The following is a 23,649-nucleotide window of genomic DNA, read 5'->3' as shown; positions in this document are numbered from 1 at the left end:
GCACCAATATGGTTTTGGGGTCAGGTGGCCAGCAGTAAACCAGCAACAAAATTTCCTATGCTTACCACAAGGAATTAGCCACGAATTCTCACCTCTGAGATCCAGAGGGGGAAAGCAATGCTTGCAATCCTCATGCTGTTGGTTTCTCCCATAAACACTCTCCAGGCTAAGGTTTCCTGCTCTGTTGAAACCCCAGGGCCTGGCCACATTCCCTATCAGCTGGAGCTGCTCCCACTGTGGGCCTGTCGGCATAATTCAGTTGCTTGATTTTTGCCCTAGAGGATATTTATTTTTGTTTTTGCTTTTTTCTTGGGCATGCTGGTATTTGACCTATGCTGGAACACGAGATGGCTGAAATACTCAGCCAAATATGCCTTTATTTTTTTTTGTACATGCTGCCACAGCTGCAGTTTTAAGCCTGTTTGCAAGCAGCTCCGTCTGCTTTTGCTGGCTGGCTGGAAGCTGCTCAGCAATACCTCTGCACTCCCTGGCTATGGTGGTCCTGTCAGAGCTGCTTGAAGGCAAAATAGGGGCGCTGTGTGTAGGATTTGGGCACCTGTTTGTCCGAGCTGACTCAGCCCAGGTGTGCCCAGCTGATCTCAGACCAATCCCAGATGCACCTGATCTGGGGGTCTGAGCTGGAGGGAGTTGTTCAGCATCCAGAGGCTGCAGGAACGATGAGTCCAGAGCCCACATTTAGACTTCATTCTTTGGCAAGAGTTTTCTTCAAAAGGCTTTAGATTAAAAAAACAAACAAACAAAAAAGCAATATTGCAGCCATTATTTTCTGAATATTGAAAAGGCATTTATTTCCCCAGAGCTTTAGAGGAACAGCTGTGGCCTGCCCTGTCTATCAGTGAGCTTGTCCGTGCTATTCCAGCAAAGGGGAGAACACAGCAGCAGCTCTGTTTTGCAGTTAGCTTTGAGTAACAGCTTCTCTCTTACAGCTAGAACTAGAGTGCATTAACCCCAAAAAGCAGAAGAAGAAAAAGAATTACAAGAACTCTGGGATCATCATCGTCAAGTCCTGCAAGGTGTGTACAACGTTGGGATGTTTCATTCTACTCTTTGGTAGATTTGGGACTTCATACTGCACTGCACTTCTCATCCCTTCTGTCTCCAGTGCTCTTGGGTTTCCAAGCACATGTACAGTGGGGCAGTTTTCCTTTTATTTGGGTTCTTCTCCCTCTGGAATAGGAATTGCAGCCCTTTGCTCTCTGTTGTGCCAGGGCTGGTGCTATTTGCATGGATCAGTGTGGTTGGCCACGCCACACGTAGCTTAGAGAATACCAAAATGCTGCCCTGGAAAACCCTGGTGGTCAAAGAATCACTATGGTTGGAAAAGACCACTAAGATAACCAAGTCCAACTCCACTCCCACCATGCCCACTGACCACATCCCTCAGTGCCTCCTCTCCACAGTTCTTGAACCCCCCAGGGACAGTGGCTCCCCCACCTCCCGTGATCCATCCCACATGCTTTGGTGCATGGACAGAGCTCCCTGAAGGTCCAAAAACACCGTGGTGATAGGCCTGAATGGCTTCAGTGGTGTTTTCTTTTCCTGCAATAGCGAAGATTGCTGATATGCTTCATTTTCTATTTTGTTTTAGATAACCAGAGATTTCTCGTTCCTGGACTACATCCTGGGAGGCTGCCAGCTGATGTTCACTGTAAGGACTTTGGCTGCTGTTTGTCCAGTAGTGGTAATAAATATGTCATGATCAAAGTTGCTGAAGGGAGATGCTGCAGGAGGCTGCCCTTGGGCCAGCTGAGCTGAGTCCTTCTGGCTTAGCAGGGTGGAATTTCACAGTGTGAGGAGCTGCTCCATTTTGCTGAGTCCCATGGAGTCCTTTTGAACCCAAATCTCTCGCTGTGTTAACTGTCATCCAGATTGCTGAGCAAGGCCTGGGTGTTTTGAACCCAGCTCAGAGGATCTGGGCTGTTAACGATGCATTTTGTTCCTGCGTTTTTATTTGCATTTCCACCCTGACTTGAGCTGGAACACCAGTGGTTTGTCAGGAGGAATTACAGGGGGACGTAACAGCCCTGAGCGAGCCCACCACAAAACAGAACTGTTGTTTTTTCTCCCCCATTAGCTTTCTAATTTCTGAAAACTTTTCTGCTGCGGCACCCAGCAAGCTCTGGGCACACACAGTCGTCTCAGTTTTTATTTTGTTGTCTTGTCTCAAAACATGGGGGGAGAGGAGGAAGAAGAGTTACCATAGAAACAGAACAAGTGCAAGAGCTCTTTATATGCCATTCTGCTGCTGTGCGTGAAGGTCTTGGTGCTGGGGAGTGAATAGGAAGGGAAAACCATCAAGTTGATCGGTAGGACAGAGCTTTTGTGTGAATTGGTTGGAATGCCGAGACCTCACTCGTTGCTTTGAGGTCTGCTGGTAGTGGGGAGTGCTGGGATTTTCCCCTCCCAAGGCACCTGGTTCAGTTTCTGTTCTCCTACGTGGCTCTTGGCATGTTTTGCATGGTGCCTCAGTTTCCTTGTTGTGCTCTGACCAAGTGTGGCTTGGCTGCTCCTGTTTCATTGGAGCAGTGAGCCATAAGACCGTCGCATTCATGCTGAAGAGGCCAGGTTTTACCTGGATTCTCACACGATCCTCTGCTGCCCTCCTGCAAGGATGAGCCCAGGGAGGGCAGCGGCCCCTGGGACCCTTCCATCCTCAGCTGCCCCATGCTGCAGGAGATGTCTTGTCATCCCCATCCCTGGCTTTGACCCAGCCCAGGAGCAGAGTTTTTCCTCTCTCATTACAGATACAGAGCAAAATCCCCTGCAAATCCTCTGAGCTCAATTTAGCCACCAAAGTTATTTTGGGTTTTTCCTATTTGCTCTACAAACAAGGCGATTGCCGGCATGCCGTCTGCTTGTCTCTTCCTCACTCTTCCCTCCCAGTCATTTCAAATCTGGTGGCTCATTGCCTCACCGCATCTGACCACATTTAACTGGATCCGAGATCTCGGATTTGCATTCCTACAAACGTCTTTAAATAGCATGGAGGAGGGAGAAGCATGAGTGCCTTGCTGACAAAGCAGGAACTCAGCCTGCAGTGGACCCAGGGGAAGCACCATAGGGCAGCTGTAGGGAAAGCTCATCTCAGGGCTGTCTCTTGGGACAGAAAAGACCTTGAACCCAACAAAAGCCCAGGCAGTCCTGCCTGGTTTGGTGTCCATGGGGCTCCTTGGTGCCTGGCAGGTGGGCAGCCAGACTTCTAGCATGAATCCTGGTGGTGGTGGAAGCTTGCTTCTTTGGGATTCCATGTCTGTGATTCTTGATGGGTAAAAAATGGGTGATATTGTAGTGAATTACTTTGTTGAACCTTGTTTTTTTAGGGAGGGTAATTTTTTTAAACTTCCCAAAATTGAAGGTTTGGTTTGGGGTAGGGCTGTGCCTGGGCCTCACCGTGGTCCATCTGCAGTGTAGAATGGGAGGATGAGATGTAGTGGTGACTGCTAACAGAGGGCTGTTTGTGCTTCCCTCAGGTTGGGATCGACTTCACTGCCTCCAATGGGAACCCACGGGACCCGTCCTCTTTGCACTACATCAACCCCATGGGAACAAATGAATACCTGTCGGCAATCTGGGCTGTTGGGCAGATCATCCAGGACTATGACTCGTAAGTTCTGTGCCTTTCTGCCTCTCCCATTGCTTTTATAGGCATTACCCTGGCTTCCCAACAAGCTGCTGGGATGCATGTCACCCTTTTCTGTGGCTTGACTTTTTCCACCTGTGGAGCTGAAGGAAATGATGCCTTGCCTTTGGAAAACTCCTCGGAAGAAAATTGTGGTGTATATTGAGACAGGGGCACTGCAACAAGGAGAGCACATAAGGACAGAATTTCTCTTTCCCCTTTACCACTGTGCAATGTGATGGTGCTCATGCAGACAGGGAGCAGCTTTCCTGGAGCTGGTGGGATGGGGAGACGGTTGATGTGCTGAAGAGCATTCAAGCATCCCTTGTGTGAGTGGAAATACACTTGTATGTTTTCTTCCCTTGCAGAGACAAAATGTTTCCTGCTTTGGGATTTGGTGCCCAGCTCCCTCCAGACTGGAAGGTAACGTGTAGCAGTGATCTGTGTGCTTGAAACACTTCTGTACTGAGAGCTTCTGGGCAGGAGCAGAGCTGGGGTATGGGGCATGCTCAGGTTTGTAGGGTGATGTGAGGTGGGGATGGAGTGCAGGCATCCAGGCTGGCCCTAAGGCTCCCTGGTACTGTTGCCAGTGTTGCTGATTAATTTTGCTGGTGGGAGGCAGGAGCAGTTGTGGGGCTGTGGATGAGTGTATTAGGTTGCAGTGAGATCTGGCTGGAGGGTGGGAGCTGGGCAGCCTCCAGATGATGCTGAATGGGCGGTGCCTGTAGGCTGTGGCAGCACATTAGGGCAGAGAATTGGGTGTACAGGGGGTTGAAGCCACCATGGTCCTTGCTAGGCTGTGCTGGAGCATCAGTGGCCCACAGCAGCACAGGAAGCCTGCTAGAGCCAGTGTTCTCACCACAAGCACTGCTCCTGGCTGGAGTCTTCAGGAAGTGGGGCTGAGGAATTGCTCCCTGCACCTGAAGCCACTGCTGGACCTGTGCAAGGAGCTCACTCCCTTCCTCCAGCATTTTCACAACACAACTTTGTTTAGCCCTTGATGGTCACTACAGCCCCAGGGTGCTTCCAGTCTTTATCTCGTTAATGAACTCCTCTGTATTGGCAAGCACAGATGCAGAAATGCATCTCCTCTGGTCAGTTTGTCTGATGTCTGGCCCAGGAAATTATCTTTAACACACTCCAGGAGTTCATGGGATAGCTTGCAGCCTGCTGCTCCTGCATCCCACTTCTTCCCAGGGGTGTAGGACAACTGGGGCCCTACAGGACCGGTCCAGCGCTGCTTGTCACAGTCACAGGAGCCACCACCAGCTGCAGGTGACGCTTCCCATCCAACTTCCACCTTTACATGGCCTTACAGCTCTCAGCTGACCACAACCACAGTGCAGAGCCCAGGGACTCTCATGGTTCCACCATGCCGAGACAGACTGCTCCCTGCAGCAGCCAGAATCCCTGCGATTCACATGGGAGTCGCTGCTGGTTGCCACTGTCTGGAGTCCATCCCTCCCTGCACACACTGGAGCTGATTCATCCCCCTTGGCCAGCAAATGTCTCAGGTCTGTCGCTTCCCCAGATTCTGTGGGAAAATCTTAGTGAGCAACTTCCGAGGAATAACGGTTGCCAGCTGCCACCAGGGGATTTATTGTTTGTGGAGAGAAATGGGAATGGAAAATACAGCGGGACTGGAAGGAGCACAGTGTGCAGGGCTGAGTGGCTTCAGAACCCAAGTGCTGAAACCCAAGGCTGGTGTTGGGGCAGGCTGGTGGGGAGCTGCGTGACCTGTGCACTGTGTCCTGGCAGCAGGTGAAGCTCGGTCCCGCTGATCAATGGCTGTTGTGCATGGCAGACCAGGCTGAAAACGAGGAAGATGGTTAGAGATCTCAGTCGTGTATGTTGTGCTTTGTTCTCGTCGCGCTCCTGTTGCCATGGCATCACCAAACGCTTTCAAAGAACCAGTCGGAGTGAGATATTTTGCACACAAAAGTCTCGTTGGAAATGTCAAAGAACATCTTGCAATGTAACAGCTCTGTAAAGAGCCTTGAGCGGTTTCCTGGTAGGAAGCAGATGGGTTTTGGTTGCTGGGGGATGAGGTGGCCCTGCAGAGGGTGATGCTTGAAATTGAGTCCCTACCAACTACCCCATCTCCTGGGCTGGGGCTTGGGCACATCTACTATTCCTGGTGGGAGAAGATGGAGCTTCTACCCACGACCACCCCATCTAAAGGGCACAGCCAGGCTGCACGTGTGGACATCCCACCCTTTGGGGCTGCTGGAAGGGGTTGATCCCAGTTGGGAAAGGTCCTGCACTTGGATGTGACTTAGTGAACATGGTGGTGATGAGTTGGGGTTGGACTGGATGGTCTTAGAGGTCTTGTCCAGCCTTAATGATTCTGCGTACCTCTGGGTACACCCAGCAGGGAATGAGATTTCCCCCCCCACCCTCCCCCTCATCCCTTATTTTTTTAAAACTTAGTTATTTTAAAGCCCTGTTGGATTTTCTAGCATATATATATATATATAATATATATATATATAATCTGTAAAAATTCAAGAGGAGGTTTTGAAACATTTGAGCCACGGAGGTGGTGGTGTGCTCCATGTAGTGCTGCAAAAAGTGAGGAAAACAACTCCAAACTGCTTCACTGCTGCTTGAAGGAAAGAGAACCCTCTCTTTTTCGGTTGCAAAACGGAAACATTCTTGTTTACCTTCTCTATAAATACTTGCATGGCAAAATTTGGAGTGTCATCTAAAAAAAACAACACAACAACCCCAAAACAGTGAGTCCTTTAATGACTGAAAGCCCAGAGATCTGAAGTAGGACGTGTTGCCCAAAATTAAGGCTTTCACCAGAAGTGATGTGTGAAAAACAAGCCGTGTGTTTCAGAATGTGCCTCGAGTTGCCTGTTAGTGTGAATGGGATCGTTGCTGGCTGTGCTTATGGGCACAGAGACACCCGAGCGGGTCGGTACCACCCGCCTGTATGGCAGCTCGTCGGCTTTGCAGCACGCCAGATTTTTAGCCTGACCTACTTTTGTTTGTTTGTGTCGTTTCTCACCCCACGGTGCCTTGCAAAAATAGTTTCTGCTGCTTTCGACACAATGCCCATTCTAATTGGAAAGTCTGAACCAGATGCGTGCTGCTTTCGCAGTCTCAGGAGGACTTGGGCTTCCCATGGCAATGTAGAGGACATTCATTCTGCCAGCGTTGTGAGTACGCATGTCCTGAAGCCATATCCCTGGGCTGAGAACCGCAGCGAACTGCCACCCTCATGAGAGGAAGGAAATAGCTTTGTTTTGTAACTACAGCACGGAGTTTTTTGTTTGGGAGCCCTTGCAACCAGTGGGCTGAGATCCCATATCACGCCTTTGGCTCCCAGAGGTGCTGAAAGAGGGAGCTGTGTGGCCCCGATGCTGCTGAGAGCCCCTTTGCTCCTCGCTGTGCCTGAATCACAGAGTGAGGAATGCCTCAGCCCCCAGATCTGGTGGTTCTTCCCCAAACAAGTGGTCAACTCACACCGACATTGGTAAGATTCACACTGGAGCCCTGAACCTTTCTTGCACCCAAGCCATTGAACTACACTTCCAAAGCAATCATTCCCCAAATTTTATGTTTATTTTTTTGTGGTTTCTGTTTGCAGGCACTTCCTAGAGGAGTAGATTTGGAGTAGTTTCTGCTGTTGGTTTCTCTGGCATAGCTGATGCTACAAGCAAGGGTGCACTGGGCTTATCTATGTATGTAGCCTCCTTTTGAGGGCATCTCCCTCAGCTTGGGAGGAGTGGCAGAAAACCTTGTGGGCTTTGCACCTGCTTTGTAGGGATGGCTCTGCGGTCATGTCACCTGTCCTGTACTGCTTTTCACACTCACCGTGGCCCACATCATGAAGCTAATCGTGTGCAGTAGGACCAAGTCATTTCTTCTGATGTGATGTGTGTTCTCCCTCTGGGCAGCCTGCAGGAAGCCATGGGGACAATCTGCTGCCACTGCTGGTGATGTGATAATGTCAGGTGGATCCATGATGGTAGTACAAGGCCAGAGGAACCAGTACATCCCCGGCCCCAACCACATTTATCTTTGCTCCTCACTGTTGGATGGCAGAGGGCAAGAAGCACTGCTGGCCTAGCAGGACGAACTCATGTGATGCTGCATCAGCTGAACTGATGGGGAGCACTGTGCTCTGCCTCTGTGCTAATTTGGATCTCTTCTCCACAGGTATCCCATGAGTTTGCCATTAACTTCAACCCCACAAACCCTTTCTGTTCAGGTGAGTGCCTGCCAGGCCTTCGCATTCCTCCAGTGTCTTCTGTCTTTCCTCCTGGGCTTCTCCAGTAACTTATCACAGGAGTTTTTCAGGGTCATTTCAGAGACAGCCTTTAACACTGAAGCAGAGCAGCTACTACAGGTTCACTCAGTGGGAAGCAGAGAAGAACTGGGGCTGTGTAGGAGGTCCCAGTGTAAAATACAACTGGATTCAGACAGCATAAAACTAACGCCCTCGTTCTGGGTGTCCTACTAGCCGTCTGCTGGTGAGAAACACAAGGACTGTTCAGCAGATGGGGAATTCAGGCTTAATGCTTTTGTAGCTCATTTAGCAACTGAGAGCCAATAGCAGTCGTTGCTGAAGAGCTGTTCTAACCATAGACAGTGAGGGCAACCTTGAGCTGCCGAGGCCATCTGTGCTGACCTGTGCTTTACCCCAGTAGAACAGGAGCTTGGTGATAAAGAAAGCCTTTTTGGGTTGTCTTTGTTCTCCTGGTTTACATGAGTGGGGAAGGGCAGAAGGATCTTCCTGGGCAGCTTTGTGGGACAGCAGAAGCAGGAGTCTCTGGTGACCTGCAGGACAGAGTATTGTTTCCCAAACAGCCTGGGAGCATTCGGGGTGTTTCTGGGGTGTTTCAGCTTCTAGACTAACTCCTCTGCCCCAGGTCTGTCTGGTATATTGTTAAGCTCAGAGACCAGGAGCTGCTTTTCTTCTTGCTCCTCCTCTTTGCCTGATTTTGAGACTTTTTGCAGAAGCACAAGGAAAGCCTTTGGATGTGGGTGCTGTGAAGCCTCTCACTGGAGAAGGTGTGAGGATCTGCTGCAAAGTGGCTGAGGAGCAGAGCCCTGATTGTAGAACATTTGCATAGAGGTGGATGAAACTTTGTGATCTGGATGAGTTTGGAGGAAAAAGATATTTTGAACTTGAGCTCCCTTGGCATTACTAGCTCATCATCCTCCACTCGGTTAGATAGTGATAGGACAGAGGGGAGCAGTTTTAAACTAAAAGTGGGGAGATTTAGACTAGACGCTGTGGGGAATTTTTTCCCCACAGCGAGGCACTGGAGCTGGATGCTCAGAGAAGGTATGGATGCCCCATCCCTGGAGGTGTTCAAGGCTGGGCTGAATGGGGCATCCTGGTGTGGCAGGAGGTGTCCCTGCCCATGGTGTGAGTGTGATATCTTGTTGGAACAAGATGATCTTTAATGTCCCTCCCAGCCTCAGTCAATCTGTGATCCCATGATCATGCTTGGAGTATTTGGGGGCTGGCTTGGGCTGTTGCATGCTGTGATGTTGTGCTTCTCTGGTTTCCCCATAGGTGTGGAGGGCATCGTCCAAGCATACTCAGCCTGCCTGCCTCACATCCGCTTCTATGGACCCACCAACTTCTCCCCCATCGTCAACCACGTGGCCCGGTTTGCGGCTCAGGCAACCCAGCAGGAGGCTGCATCCGTAAGTCCTGCTTTCTCTGTCTACTGTGTGATGTGGACAGTGTGGCCCAGTGCCTTGCTTTCATGTCAGGAGAGATGGGGCTGTGGGAGAGGCAGTGCGGAGCCAGGCTCAACCTGGGCTGTATGTAGGAGAAGGTTTCTTGTTTGGGTTTAGCAACTACTCCAACGCTTGGCCAGGCAGGTGGTGGGATGCATCTGAGCATCTCATGGCCGCTGTGGCATCTCTGCTGGGCTTCCTTCCTTCCCCAAGGACATGTCATGCTCAGCAGACAAAGCTGGCTGGCGAGACTGGACTATTTAGGGGAGCTGGGGATGAAAGCTGCCTGCAAACAATTGTGGGAAGATCTTCCCATCCCTCGTGGCTGACTTGCGTCTACTGTTCCGTTGCCCCATGCTGGTGAATGGAAAGGGCTTGGAGGAGAGTTTGAACTAACCCTGCCTGTGAAGCCCAGCTGTGGGCTCTCATCTGGCTGTTGTCACTTCACACAGAGAATGTAAAAAAGAAGACAACAATGCAGAAACTCAACAGTCAACAGAATGGCAGCTGTGTAAGATCTGAAATTACTGGGGAGAGAACTGAGATGAGTTGAGTGACCCTTGGATTTATACGAATAAGTGCAGTGTGAAACCTTGCCCTCTGTATCTCAAAGAGGATCCAGCAGCCCTGGACAATAGCATGAGTTGAGGTGTGAAGCTGCTCCCAAGCAAGAAGTGATAAGGCTACAGCCTTCTGGCCTGGAAAACATCAAGGTGTGAGCTCTGGAGTCCACAATGTGCATTGCAGGATGCAGGAAGACTTTGATCTCTTCTGCCTTTTCTCCTGAAGCATCCACACTTGGCTTCTGCTGAGTTCCATGGGGCTTTGGTCTGCCAGAGCAACTTCTGTTTGTGTGGATTCTGGCCAAGAAGGGAATGACAGTCCTGAGAAGCGCATCTCTGTTTCTTTCCAGATAGCTTTGGGCACCTGAGTGGTGTGGGACTGACAAGATTGTTGTGGGGACCATGAGGGAACTAGTATGGTGACAGTGCCACCATGGTGTGGATGGGAAACATGAGCAGCTGGGCTGAGGTTCAGAGGTTGACTTCAGACCTTTGGTTTATGTCACTTCAATACAAAGCAGACACCTGGAGGAAGATCTCTTGGTGAAAGCAACGTGTTGCTTGTGTGGCCAAATGTGAGCCTTCTCCTGGAAGAAGACCTTTCTGCTTCTCCCCCTGGGATGATGTTGAGTATCTTGTTTTTATCACTCCTTTTCATGCTGGATGGACAAGCAGTGGGCTCAGAGCCAGGAGCAGGGTTCCCATGTGGCCGTTACAGCTGCTCATCAGTCCTTGAAGTTGCAGATAATTAGTCCAGCAGACTGCTTACATCCATATGTCAGAAAGCTGTTCGTTAGCATGAAAGCCCATTGCACCGGGCTGCCCATCCTCATGTGCAGGAGATGGTGCCAGCATGGTGGTAGGAGGGTGATGCTTGTGCACTTTTGCTCTCCCCAGCTCCAGGCACAAAGCAATACTGCCCCATGTTTGCCTTTTTTCTTTGCTTTCTTCATTAAAATAAGCCACTTCCAGCAACTGCCATTTCAAGGGGATCCCATCACTTCCCATCCATCCTTCCCTCACCCTTCCTGGCACTTCCATCTCCCCCAGGAAGGCTGTGGGCTGTCAGCCCTCACATCCAACACACGCTGCTCGTTGGGGGAAAGCCTGAATTGGGTTTGATTTTCTACAAACCCAGGTGCCTCCTCGGCATTCATTTTCTCTCCTTGTTTAGAGGGGGAGGGAGAATCCCCCATGCTGCGCGCCAAGCAGAGGCACTAATCATATGCAAATTGCACCCCTCTGTTGGCACTAATAGTTTAATCAAGGGAGATTTTAAATAATACGCACCAAAGGAACAGGCTGGAGACGGCTCTGCCTTTTTTGGAAGCACAGAACGTGATGGATCAGGGGCTGAGGTTTGGATCAGCGTGATGGGAGCAGGCAGCCCCGTCCCACGTCCCTGTCCCCATCCTGGGATGGGGTGTACGTACCCGTGGTGGTGATGGAGTCCAGGCTCAGCCTTCTCAGCCGGGCTGATGTTCAGTTCCTAAGGAGGTGGTTCTAAAATTGTCATCGTTTGTTTGGAGTGCATCCAGCCGATGCTGCCAGGTAAGGTTGCTCGCAGCTGCTCTGCTGCAGAGCCCTCGGGCTTTTCAGATGATCCCCGGCATCATCTCCCATTTCACTTTGCTTCTGAAATATGCAGTGAGAAGCAGTGGATGAGCTCTGCTCCCTCCTTGCCTCCTGCCTGTTTTTAGCGCTTTTCTCTGTCACTGATTTCAGAGAACAGGAACAAAAAGAGAGAGACCTTTCTTGTTTCATTCTTTTTGACCACGCTCAGAGGCCAGTTCTGCACCAGTTTACTCACAGGCGAAGAAGGGTGGAATGAGCTGGATTTTTGCCTGCTCTCAGCTGCTCCCTTTGAGACTCTACTCCTCCTCCCTTACAGGTGCATGGTGAGTCCTGGCCAGCAGCGTGTGAGCACGCAGCTCCTCTCTTTAACACCAAGAAAAGGTTATTGGTGCCAATTCCAGATTCCAGATACTGCCTTCTTGTATAAGTCTTCCCCTGGAACACTTTTTTTTCCCCCCATCTCCACATGTTTGCCCCATTTCGGTGCTGTGCCTCCTGGGATGTGCCTGGGGTCCTGCAGTGCTCAGGGCAGGAGCAGGTCCTGCTGCTGCGGCACAGCAGTGCCAGAAACCCACCCTCGTTTGCACTCGGAGTTTAGCTGAGGGAAGAAAGCACTTAGGGGAGATTTCAAGAGACAAGATGTGGGCTGGAGGAAAAACAAGAAAATGGGCTTCGGGCTGCGTGTCTCCTCCTGCTTTTCTAGGACGTCGGCACTGGTGGTTTTCAGAGGAAATGGAAAGAATGAGAGGAACAAAAGGCTTTAATGCTCCTAAGTGCTTATTTTTCATCGTTTCTCCACCACGCGCGAGATGTGTAATGCACCAAAATGGAACCATTACTTTCCCCTGAGGGAGAGGAGATGGAGGCGCTGGTCTTGGCAGGGTGCGCGTGCCGCAGCCTCGCTGTGTTGTGTCCATCTGTCTGTCCCTGTGCCCTCTCCTTCAGCCCGGTGCACTGGCATCTGTGAGCCTAGAGTAGATGTGTCCCTTGCAGCCCTGCACAGCTCTGACCCTTTGTTCCCCTCTCTGCAGCAATACTTCATCCTCCTCATCATCACGGACGGTGTCATCAGTGACATGGACGAGACGCGCCACGCCGTGGTACAGGCAGCCAAGCTGCCCATGTCCATCATCATCGTGGGGGTCGGCAACGCTGACTTTGCTGCCATGGAGTTCCTGGATGGGGACAGCCGGGTGCTGCGCTCCCACACTGGCGAGGAGGCCGTGCGTGACATCGTCCAGTTTGTGCCCTTCCGGGATTTCCGCAACGTGAGTCTGTGCCCCCACAGCAGTAGGGCCTTGAGAAGGGGGGGGGTCTGGGGAGACCTCGCTGTGGCCTTCCAGTACCTAAAGGGACCCCAGGAAGGATGGGGAGGGACTCTTTGTCAGGGGATGTAGTGATAAGACAAGGAGGAATGGCTTTAAACTAACAGAAGGTTTAGGTTAGATGTTAGGGAGAAATTATTTGCTGTGAGGCCCTGGCACAGCTGCCCAGAGCTGTGGGTGCCCCATTGCTGGACATGCCCCCAGCCATGGATGGGTTTTGAGGATGGCTGGTGACTGGGAGGTGAGATGTGCCATCTCATTGGAAGGAGGTGATCTTTGAGGTCCCAGACCATTCTGATTCTGTGATCCAACCCACATCATCCTATGTGTGGTTCTCATATTGGAAGAGGGGCAACCCCAGCAGATGCCAATCCACTTAAAAGAGAGAGCACTCATCATGCACCCATCAGCTCTCCCCTTTCCCACACCACCTGCCTCGCTCTGCCCTGAAAGAGAGCTGTCCCCAAGGTGGTGACATGCACTATAACCACAGGTGTATCCAGTCCTGTGCCACTGTTGCTTTTTCTTTTTGCCTGCAGGCCCCCAAGGAGACACTGGCCAAAGCTGTGCTGGCAGAGCTGCCCCAGCAAGTCGTGCAGTACTTCAAGCACCAAAACCTGCCCCCCATCAACTTGGAGCCCGCATAGCGCCGTGCCCGGCCCCGTCTGCATGTTGCCCAAGTCTGTTGGTCCCACTGAAAGCGCATGTTCCACATGCTGTTCAATGAAGAATACCCTCCCTGAAACACACAGGTTTGTACTTCTTAATTTAATTGTTATGTTCTTAAAAGCTCATCCTGGAGAAGCACCTGGATCCACTTTGTACAGCCGCAGCCCAAGGTAACACCGAGAGGCTGGGCCGTGCCCCAGTCCCACTCCGTTGAGTCACTTTTCAGTATTGAATGTACTTTGTATAATTTTAGTGGAACAGGATACAATTTTTACAAACAAAACTTGCTTTTTCCAAGCAATGAAATGCTTAATATATTATTATTACTATTACCATTCGTTGAACTGGTCGTGTATCTGTGCCGTACCCGTACCGCTGTCATGCTCTATGTTCATTTTTATACTGTGTACATGTTATATTTGTTATACTCAGGTTAATAAAGAAACTCGGACATTTAAAACAAGGGGCTGCTGTCTGGTCCAGGCTGGGAGCACTGTGTGAGGGCTGGGTGCCTGGGGCAGCCCAATGCCCCTCACTGTTCTATCTGCACCATGCCTTGAGCATATTGGCACAGTGCAAGGCCTATGCCAGCCCTGGAAGGTGGGAACAGCTTGGGAGAACGTTTGCCTTGCAAAGCCTTCTGGAAGGGAAAAATACCCATCCGTGTCCCCCCCCCCACCCCTCCTTTTCCAAATAGGGAAGCAGTTTCTAAATGGTGGCTTGTTTAGAACTAAGGCTGTATGCAGCTCTGTTGCCAGCCAGGCAAGCGCTGTGCTGCTCAGCTTTCACATCAAAGTCTGGGGCTCTGGAAAAATGTTTTCTTTGCAGCAGGAAGCTATGTGAGATACCATTCAGGCAAGCACTTGTGGCTGGGGTGTGCTGTGTTGGCTTTCCAGAGGCGTCGTGGATTGAGCTCCACACCAGGCAGACACTCACCTCTCCACTGCAGCTATGCAAGGCTCCTGCACGTGCAACTGTGAAGAAAAGCAGGTTTAAATCAGGGCATTGGGAGATCGGAGTGAGTACCTTCCATCATTAGAGAAGCTAGGAAAGGCAGGAGCAGCTTGGGAGCAAAAAGCAGGGTGCCAGGCAGCACTCAGGCAGTGAACGGTCTCTTAAATTCAACAGAACTTTGACAGCCATTTGCTCTCCTACTGCAAAAGGCAGTGGAGTTCTCCAGTCTGTGCACAGCTTGGTTTGACTGAGCCAGGATATCCCACCCCCTCGGTACTCAACACTATGCCACAGGAGCTGAGCTTTGAGCAGAAGCACTGCCAGCAGTTCCTCTGCACTCATTCAGAAGGAGGGCACTGCCTCAGCCCTGACTTGATGGTGGACTGAGGACAGGGCTGGCTGAAGCAGAACCCAAATTGCTTAATGGAACAGGGACAGTTATATGAATGGCACGAGCCAAGCTGGGAAAAAATAAAATGCATTCAGAATGTCTTTAATCGCGTAACACTAAAACTTCTTTACAGTGTCATGGCAATCCACACTTCACCATCTGCTCGAGTTTTGTCCTGCCCCCATTTCTCAAATACAGAATAAAAATGACATTTGAAAACAGAACACATGGCTGCTCCTACAAGACTTCCGTGCTTCAAGTGAGCTTTTGGTGGCTTATTTTTTTTGCTGTTGCCTGTTGGTCTTGTATCAACTCCACAGATCAACAAAATCCGTTCTTTCTTTCCATGAGAATCAGAGTAAAAGGTGCTTGCCTCTCTAGCCCAGCACTTGCCTACAGGACGAGGTGTGCCCTGCTTTGGGATGGCAGCCTTCCCAACTCAGGCTCTGTAAGAAAGACTCCCAGAAATGGAAAAATAAAAGTGGGGGAAAAAAATAAAAATGAATTACTTTAGAAGCATTTGAATGTATTAAAGTTGAGTGGTTAGCTAGAAATATTATATCTGGGATAGAAGGATGCGTCAAACATCCACCGGGGCTTTGGAAGTGGACTGTGCACTACGTTACACGCGGAGGGATTTTGTTATGGACCATCAAAGAAACTGTTGCTACGAAAGACAGAAGAGACGATCTTCCCAGTGGAATTGATGGTGCCTTCTCCATCCGAGCTGGACTCTGAGTCGCTGCTGCCAGAGTAAGCGCCGAGGCCGGGCAGGATCCCAATGCAGACGGCGGCTGACGGACAATGGACCGCAGATCCTCCCACAGAGCTGCTCCCAAGGGGAACACAGGACGGCTTTTCTGCAAGAGAAGGACTTCAGTCAGAACCCAGAGAGTAGGAAAGGGTTTCTTCCATCAGCCCAGGAGCTGCTGCGTACCAGCACACCAGTGGTGAGTGCTGCAGGATTTAATTACAGCGTAAGGTGGCTTTACTAGGCACAAAAGCTATTCTGACAGGAAGGACTTGCTACCTCAAGGGATTTTTTCTCATCATAGCTAAGCCCAGCTCTGTGCTGGCATTACAGATTTTCATTCTTAAGGTTGTCAGTTTGATAGGTGCCAAATAGCAAGCCCACTAAATAAGAATAAATAGCTCTGCTTTATGCAATTAGTTTATTATTTTTTAACAATACAACAGCAGAGTTGGGAAGTTTCCTTCCAGCGCTCTGCTAAATCAACATCTCCCATCTTCCACAGCTAATTAACTTTTTTCCAGCATTCTGATAGTTTCCTGAACAGAAGGAGATGCAGGGTTGTCATTACACAATCGCAGCTCACCCTATTTGTGTCAGAAGATCTTGACAACGAGTCAACTGCAATCCTGACAGCTAAGAATGAAATGCAGCTTAGCTTTTCTTCATGTTGCTCATCGTTTTCTGAAATAAGTTGGTTTCAGGATGGACAAGATCGCTTTGTAGCATGAGATGCGAGCAGTGGAGGTGCACGGATACACCTGGGGGAAGGGAATGAGCTGTTCTCTGTGCCTCTGGCTGACAGAAGCAGCACTAAGCTTGAAACGCAGCTAAGGAGACTCCCATTATTTATCAGGGAAAGCACTTTAAGGGTAAAAACAGCCAAGCATTAGAATCAACTGCCTCAGGGGGAGCACGGTCTCTGTCTGCAGATTTAAGAGCAGCTTAGACAATCATCTGTCAGGAATGGTATAGGCAAGGGACAGCCTGATGACCAGAGGAGGTTTCTTCTGCAACGGCTGTCAATGGCCACAGTCACCACAGGCACAGCATTAGGAGATAACACGCCAAGCTGTGCTGCCCAGCACCATGAAGAAGCAGGAAAGCAAATTCTCCATCAGATCCTACGCTCACTAAGGCAGCTGCTGTTCAGGTGAGAGGCAGACAGCTTCCCGACAGCAGAAATCAGGACATACCTTGGTTCTTTTCTTCGTGGTCAGTATCGAGTTTCAACCTCTTCACACTGTTACCACCATCTGAACTGTGGGAGGAAAAAAAAACACCAAAGGAATTGTCTCATTCCTCATAAGCCACCACTTCATTACTGTGAAGTTCGGAGTCACTTTTTAGCCTCAAATGCTGTAGTTCAGCTGTGTGATGGGAAGGGGTGAAGCCTGGCTGCACCTCTCTTAGACCCCGTTTAAGGGCTGACTGCCACCAGAGAAGCATCTCTGGTTGGAGATTCTTCCTCCTTGGAGTTTTCCTGCAAGCCTGGATCTTCAGAGACAAGTGAGCACTTCTTTCATAGCATCTTCTATTGCGCTGGTACTTCAACTCATTCACTTGTTCTCTAGGATGCACTTAAAACTACTGCCTGAATTTCCAGACATCTGGAATTGCCTTAAGCATTCAATGGTTTGGCTGTAGGGATTCAATTGGGTGCCTGGTTTATCTGTAACCCAGAGCACGGCTGCAACTGTATTTGCAAGTTCAGATCAAAACAAGCAGCAGGTCACAACCTCAGCTGTCATCTCCGTGGGACAGGAAGGGTGCTGATGTATCAGTGCTGATTGGTGAGGAACCCAGGAGGTTTGCCTGATGCCCTCAGGATCAGATTGGTAAGCAAAGTCCTCCCCACACTGCCCCCAGCAGCTACTTCAAATGATCCATTTTAAACGCAGATCAAATAGGACATTAGGAAAATCTGAATTGAATTACAGAGCTGAGGTGAATGCTGTTATTTTCAGAGCTGAAATAGAGAGAAGCTCTGGAACCTGCAGCAGGGTTGCCCAAGCCTGGCAGCCTAGAATGAAGAGCCTGCCCACTAGCTTTACACATGCTTATCTATTTGAATTGCCTCATGTTTCTCCAACAGTTGGTGAGAGCCCATAGAAACAAGGCTGGTCTTTTCCTGTACCTCCCCCCCTTTCTTCTTTAGGGCTAAGGTTTGCACCTCATTCTCTGTAGGCAGTTTTGGCCTGTTTCCCTTTACACTGTTAACCAGGTTCCGTTCCTCGTGCATTTATAGAAGTGTGAAACTAACCTTCTGTGTTTCACAGCTCCTGCCAACAGCTTTGCCTGAGAGAATTTGTTCTTGTTTTCCACCGACTTCATGGGCAATTTCTTCTCAGTTTCCTTCTTTGGGTCCATACCCACTCCCACTTTAGCGAGAGTGCTGTGAATTAAGGGTTAAGGATCAACGAGGAGGGAATGGAGAGGACAGGCTCTTCCTCCCTGACATACTTAGCTGACGGCAGCAACTGAAGCTCATTCACATATTCTACCAAGGGAAACTTATTGGTGATGACACCTATCTGGCACCTTCAGCCAAGACAGAAGAGGCCTCTTTGTGAGGTACCAATAGAGGCACAAAAGCTTCTGCAAACCTTAATGTAGCACGTGGCAAAGGAGAGTTAACCTAATCTAAAAGAATATTAGCGTATAACCTTAAATCTGCCTTTCCCTCTCTTTCCTTCTCTGACTGCCATTCCCAGTGACCGCTCAATGTAACCATGAGTGCTGAGTTTCACAGGTATCCCAGATACTGCATGTAAATATCCAACAGGGAATTTCACGTTCCTATTTAAGGTCACAGTTCCCATCCCACCTGCCAGCTATAAACCAGCACCTCGTGGAGTGACCCGAACCCTCTGATCCCCTTCATGCATGGGATCAGCTAAAACTCCAGCCACTACCGTTGTGATGCTGTTAAGATGGCACAGGAGTGCCATCCTGTGGCTAACAGAAGCAATCCTGAAGCTTGTCCTGCCAACCCACGGTTTGATGTTGCACCATCATACAATAGTAACGCCTCCTCCTTGGAGGGGAATTTCTGTGTTTACAGCATTGAAGACAAAAGGATGAAACTGGCTTTAGATCTAGTCAGTCCAATGCTGAAGAGGCAGGGTAAGGAGCTGAAAAACCCTACAGCTATTCATGTAAGAGGAAATAAAGCACCTATGCATCCATGCATAGGAGTTTCTCATTCTTGAGCGCATTCAAATATTCCAGCACGTTTCTCTTTAGGATGTGTTGTAGAGTTTCATGACTTCTTTTTAACCACAGAAAAAGAAGGAAACCCAACAAAGAAACAAGCTCTGTACCTCAATACTGAGGCAGGCTTTCACCATGGAACAACATCTCTTAAAGTGGATGTTTTTACAGGACTAAGTCATCACATCCTTGCACTGTTCTCCAGTTTGTTAGCAGTAAGTTCTACAGTTAACTTACATCGGGGCTTCAGGTACGTATAGTGACAATGATGCAAAGATGGTACAAGAGAGGTGGTGATAAGCACCCAAAAGGTTATTTAAAGGAAAGACTCACCCAATAGAGGCCTTCAGTCTGCTGGAAAATGCTGAGGCAATCTCCACTGAGGATCTCAAAGAGTTGCAGTTTCAGTGGTGGTCAGCCCTTAAATGAGGTCTAGAGAAGGTAGAGTCAAGCTCCATCCCTTCCGAGAGCACAGCTGAATTACCCTCACCTGTGCTCCCAAAACATGCCTCAGCTGATTAATCAGAGGTTCAGGCTGTGATTACCAGTTTCCCATACAAGGTACAAAGCTGGCTGATTCTAAGGCTGAGGTTCAATGTGGACATCTGGAAGGGGCCCTGCTCAGTCAATTCAGGGATCAGTGCATTATGTGGCTAATCCAAGCCAACAGAAGATTCATTCTGAGCTGGTATGGCTCACCCCTGGACATATGTGACCTAACTAGGGCTGTCAGCTGCTTGTACAGCACACTGATTCTGCACATCTCTTCATCAGCCAGACCTGCAAGCAACCAGCACAGCTCCTAAATATATCCCATAATTAGATCCAATGAATCAAGGAAATATTCCAGATCCATCAGCCAACTACAGCTGAGTTCTGACATTAAAAAAAAACCACAGTTATAAAAAAAAATGCATCAGTGCTGCCTCCTCATAAATGAATTAGTGAGGGAGCTTGGATGCTCTTCACAGCAGATGTAGATGCTCTGAGTTATAAATCCTTAACTAACTCAAGGTAATGCAGCTCTCCGTAGCATTTGCTGAAGATTTTTGGTCACCTCGTAAATATGAGCCACTTTCTCCTTTTTCTGCTTTCAGACCCTTTCATTTATACTGAGGTATCCTTGAGATCTTGCACTCTGTTCACTCATTACTTTAAGCAGTGCTATTCGTTAGGACGTAAAGCAACTTACTGCTTTCTGCATAAGTGAGGTAACTCTCAAAAGTCATTCAGTTCAGAATTGGCAGCAATCCTAAAATCATTCCAGATCTCCCGTTTCTGATGCAGATTAAAGACAAAAAGCGTCCTATGCTGCTCTGCTCTACATCTTTGCGAAGGGCTGGCGGTCTGGAATCAAATATTATTGTAGGAGATCCAAGCTACAACAAAAACAGTAAAAGAGAATCATCACGTGTTCTATAAAGCAGTATTATAACAAGGATAACACTCCAAACCCCCAGTATAAGAACTCCAGCCCTATAAGCAAAGGATATTCTGTATTCGTTGAGTTCTTTCATCTCTTCTTCTCTTCGTTGCTTTTCCAGTAGCTCTTGCTGCCGAGAAACTTCATCAAGGAAGTTTGTCTCATCTTCATCTAAGCCTCTTACCATGTTTTCTGAAAGAAAAAGAATGCATATAGATAAGCCCAGGCCCTCTGGGGAGCAGCCATGATCTTCCATCACTTCACCCTTCTCTTCTGATGATTTTTAACTGGTGATTTCCAGCTGCCTTGTGGAATGCAGGGAGCCATTCACATCTTGCAGGTGATGATTGGGGTATAATACTTTGCACAGTGTCACTGGGAATGCAGTGAGTAGAGTCCTGGGTGACCAACTCATGTCTGCTAGCAGTTACACCATCTTGTCAAGTAATAGGTACAAAGCAAACCCCACAAAGGACAAACTGTCTGCTTTGTTCTGTAATTAAGGGGTAGAAGTATTTTCTGGTTAATGATACTGGATGCTAAACAAGCCCAAACTCTTAAATGCTTGAGCACTAAACCTACACCAGACTAACGCAGTTCAAGCACACTGTTACCACAGAGATAAGCAAGGTGGGGTTTGTGGGTGTGTGTGAGTTCAGCAGGAAGCTCTTCTTTCTGTTCTACAAATGTCAACATCTCTCCATCCAAGTTATTGACTTAGAACGGTCTTCAAAAGTGCTCGTTAGAGAAACCAAGTTTTGCTGCTTGCAGTGTCAGCCTGAGAAATGTGAACCCAAACACTACCTTTAGTCATTAGTTTAATTCCATTAGAGGATTTTTAGGCCTTTATGTGAGGCAGACACCGGGGTTTTTTTAATCTTCACCTCATAGTCAAGTCCCATTCAGTGTAATGGCAAACTCAGCAATCCATTTATACTGATAATTGGCAACCTGCCTTCCCCAGCAGGAAAGGTCTCAAATGCTGTTAAAGGTTAGACACAGTTCTGTTCTATGGCTAACGTGAGAAATTCTAGGCAGGATCCAGCCATGCAATGTAGAGCTTAAAGAATGCGAGAGTTTGAGGGTAAAACTTCCAGCTAAGGAACCAAAATCAGCAAGAAGCTGCCTTGAAGTCCCACAGTATCACCCTCACTTCTCCTTAAATAGAGCCAATAGGTCCCACTTTGACTGTTAACTTTCTAGTTCTCGTTATCATCTTTGTGCTCAACAGCACATCTACAAGGGATATGAAGCAAAGGATTCTCCTGTAAAACCAGGAATTCAAACATCCGTAGAAAACGGCTTTTCATTTTATTAACATCTACTTTTTGAAGGCTCAGCTCCTCCACGTTCACTCAAGTGCTGATCTCGAGCCTCAGATTGCTCTGTGAAGTTTGAGCCACCCAATTATGGTTAGGAAATTGCAATGCATGCACAGCGCTGCCTTGAGAACTGTCTGTCATCTGCAGGATCATCTGTTACCTCTGAATGCCCTTCTCAGTTCTCTGCTTCTCACTCAGACAGGTAAGACATGCAGACGTAACCCGCAGATGCTGCGTTCAGCTGCTGCAGTCTGCTGAGTTTGGTTGCAAGTAACAGAGGCTGGTGCTTACTGAACTTAAACTGCTCCTCGAACTCCTGCTGCTTCTTTTCTCTCTGCTCCTGGAGCCTTTCATACAATGAGCGCGGGTCATAGGCCTCCTCTGGGCACTCTGAAAGGAAGGAATCATTGAGGAAATGAGACTGTATGCTAGAAATATTATGTCACCAACAGTTCTTACCGTCTTCAAGGGAAAACCTTTTGGAGCTTGCAGAATATAAGCCACTACTTTTTACTTTTGTTTTCCTTGAAACACCCCTGAACTAAAAATCTCTCCCATACCTTCTGGATCTTCAGGTTTTCGGACCTTTTCCCATTCTTCTTGTCTTCTCTTCCGTCGCTCCTCTAACTCCGCTTCAGACACAAACCTCTTGTTTATCACGAGGTCAGCAGAGCCATCTCCCCCATCCATGGTGGAACTCACCTAAAAACACAATGTGACAGACATTGGGCACCTGCTTTCACTTGTCAGTGCATGAGATATCATCGCATGCTTTGAGAAACACAGAGCCAGGCCTGCTTAGGCTGCACTAGGGGAGTAAGTGGGGGCCAGAGCACAAAGTCAAGTCTTGTAGAGGTTTATGGTGTTCAGCAGTTGTTGGAGAGAGGGAATTGCACCGGGGCTGTGGTTAGAGCCACAGTGCTACTGACCCCTTCACACAGCACACCCTCTGCTTCCAGCTGGGGATTCCCAAGGAGCACCCATGTGTCTGCCTTGACCCAAGGCCTGGGGTTGAGATGCCCTGAGGAATCAGCCTAAGAAGGAAACTCAGTTTGGACAGCTGTCACCCCAAAACGCAGCAGGGACAAGTTCCCCAGATGGCTCCTACCAGCTCAATGCTGCAGAACAAGAGGGGTTAATGCCAATGTTTAGTCCAGGTGTGACTGGATGCGCAACTATTCCTTCTCCAAATGAGAGGCGAGGCGTTGGAACAGCTGGAGTCACTGCACCTGGAGGTGTTCAGGACAATGTGGCACTGAGGGATGTGGCTGTAGAGCAGCTGCAGCCATGGGCTGATGGTTGGCCGGGGTGATGGTTGGATGGGGTGATGGTTGGACGGGGTGATCTTATGGTCACCCCAACGTTACAGACCGTCATGCTGTCACTACAAACTGGTGGCTGCTGGAATGTTTCCTCATGTGATGGTCAAAGACACCCTGGGGCACAGAAGCACGGGGTTATTTATGGCCCAGCCCTGCACTGACGGACCTTAAAGCCTTGGGACTGAGCTCATCCCTGCCCTCCAGCACACACACACCAGACACAACACACGTTCAGTCGCTGCATTAATCTGCTGCCGTTCTGCCCAGCAGTCGATGCGCCGCCACCAGCAGTTCCCCGCTCTGTCCCACGCTGCCGCCCGGTCACACACCGGGACTGGACGCACACAGCTCCCCGGCCCGGGGCAGGTTCCGTTCCCCGCAGCGGCCCGGCAGCCCGGGAGGACACAGCCAGCGGGGCAGCGCGTCCCGCAGAGGCCCGGGCCTGCTCACACAGCACAGAGCCTGAGTTCACGGCTATCGGCTCAGCTCGGCTCGGCTCGGCTCGGCTCGCACTGTACCCCGCCGTGTTACCCCCGCACGTACCGCGGCTCGTTCCGTCACACAGCGCAGCTCGGCCCGGCTCCCAGCGCCGCCATCCAGCCCCTCCCGCCGACCCGCTCGTCGCCGCTTCCGCTTGCCCCAGCCAATCAGGTGAGCTCTTCCTGCGGCCGCACTTCCGCCTCGCTCTCAGCCAATCCCCGCTTCTCTACAAGGAGGAAGCGCACCGCCATGAGAGGTGACGTCAGGGGGTGAGGGATGAGCGCGGCGCCGCGATTGGGCGAGGCGAAGGGGAGGGGG

The 23,649-nt window shown here is 49.6% G+C and overlaps 2 protein-coding genes across 6 annotated transcripts in view; one reads left to right on the top strand and one right to left on the bottom strand.

Moving 5' to 3' along the window:
• Window positions 1-13,938, top strand: part of CPNE2 (copine 2) — a 36,257-nt gene extending 22,319 nt beyond the window's left edge. For 3 of the 4 annotated variants that reach the window (XM_015873694.2, XM_015873695.2, XM_015873696.2), the window contains exons 9-15: window positions 948-1,034; window positions 1,610-1,669; window positions 3,492-3,625; window positions 4,009-4,063; window positions 7,808-7,859; window positions 9,174-9,307; window positions 12,513-12,893. In XM_015873694.2, the coding sequence (XP_015729180.1) occupies window positions 948-1,034; window positions 1,610-1,669; window positions 3,492-3,625; window positions 4,009-4,063; window positions 7,808-7,859; window positions 9,174-9,307; window positions 12,513-12,878 (888 nt within the window). In that variant the 3' untranslated portion in view covers window positions 12,879-12,893. Of the gene's footprint in view, window positions 1-947; window positions 1,035-1,609; window positions 1,670-3,491; window positions 3,626-4,008; window positions 4,064-7,807; window positions 7,860-9,173; window positions 9,308-12,512; window positions 12,894-13,345 lie in introns of those variants that run through there. The other variant, XM_015873697.2, reaches the window with a different exon arrangement.
• Window positions 13,939-14,901: 963 nt separating this feature from the next.
• On the bottom strand, window positions 14,902-23,526 carry PSME3IP1 (proteasome activator subunit 3 interacting protein 1). 2 transcript variants are annotated; one of them, XM_015873767.2, is made up of 7 exons: window positions 23,395-23,525; window positions 22,090-22,231; window positions 21,821-21,919; window positions 20,278-20,399; window positions 17,835-17,968; window positions 16,768-16,832; window positions 14,902-15,680 (listed from the first exon to the last, which is right to left on the bottom strand). In XM_015873767.2, exons 2-7 carry the CDS (start codon window positions 22,217-22,219, stop codon window positions 15,463-15,465), a joined length of 768 nt encoding a protein of 255 aa, XP_015729253.1. In that variant the 5' UTR covers window positions 22,220-22,231; window positions 23,395-23,525; the 3' UTR covers window positions 14,902-15,462. The 2 variants fall into 2 exon arrangements, with proteins under 2 accessions (XP_015729253.1, XP_015729254.1); XM_015873768.1 differs by lacking the exon at window positions 14,902-15,680 and adding an exon at window positions 16,187-16,332 and having other exon boundaries at window positions 23,395-23,526.
• Window positions 23,527-23,649: the final 123 nt, after the last annotated feature.

The sequence above is a fragment of the Coturnix japonica genome, chromosome 11 (genome assembly GCF_001577835.2).
Source record: "Coturnix japonica isolate 7356 chromosome 11, Coturnix japonica 2.1, whole genome shotgun sequence".
Taxonomy (NCBI): domain Eukaryota; kingdom Metazoa; phylum Chordata; class Aves; order Galliformes; family Phasianidae; genus Coturnix; species Coturnix japonica.
The sequence above is the reverse complement of the archived record's forward strand: the minus strand, read 5'-3'. Positions and strand labels throughout refer to the sequence as shown.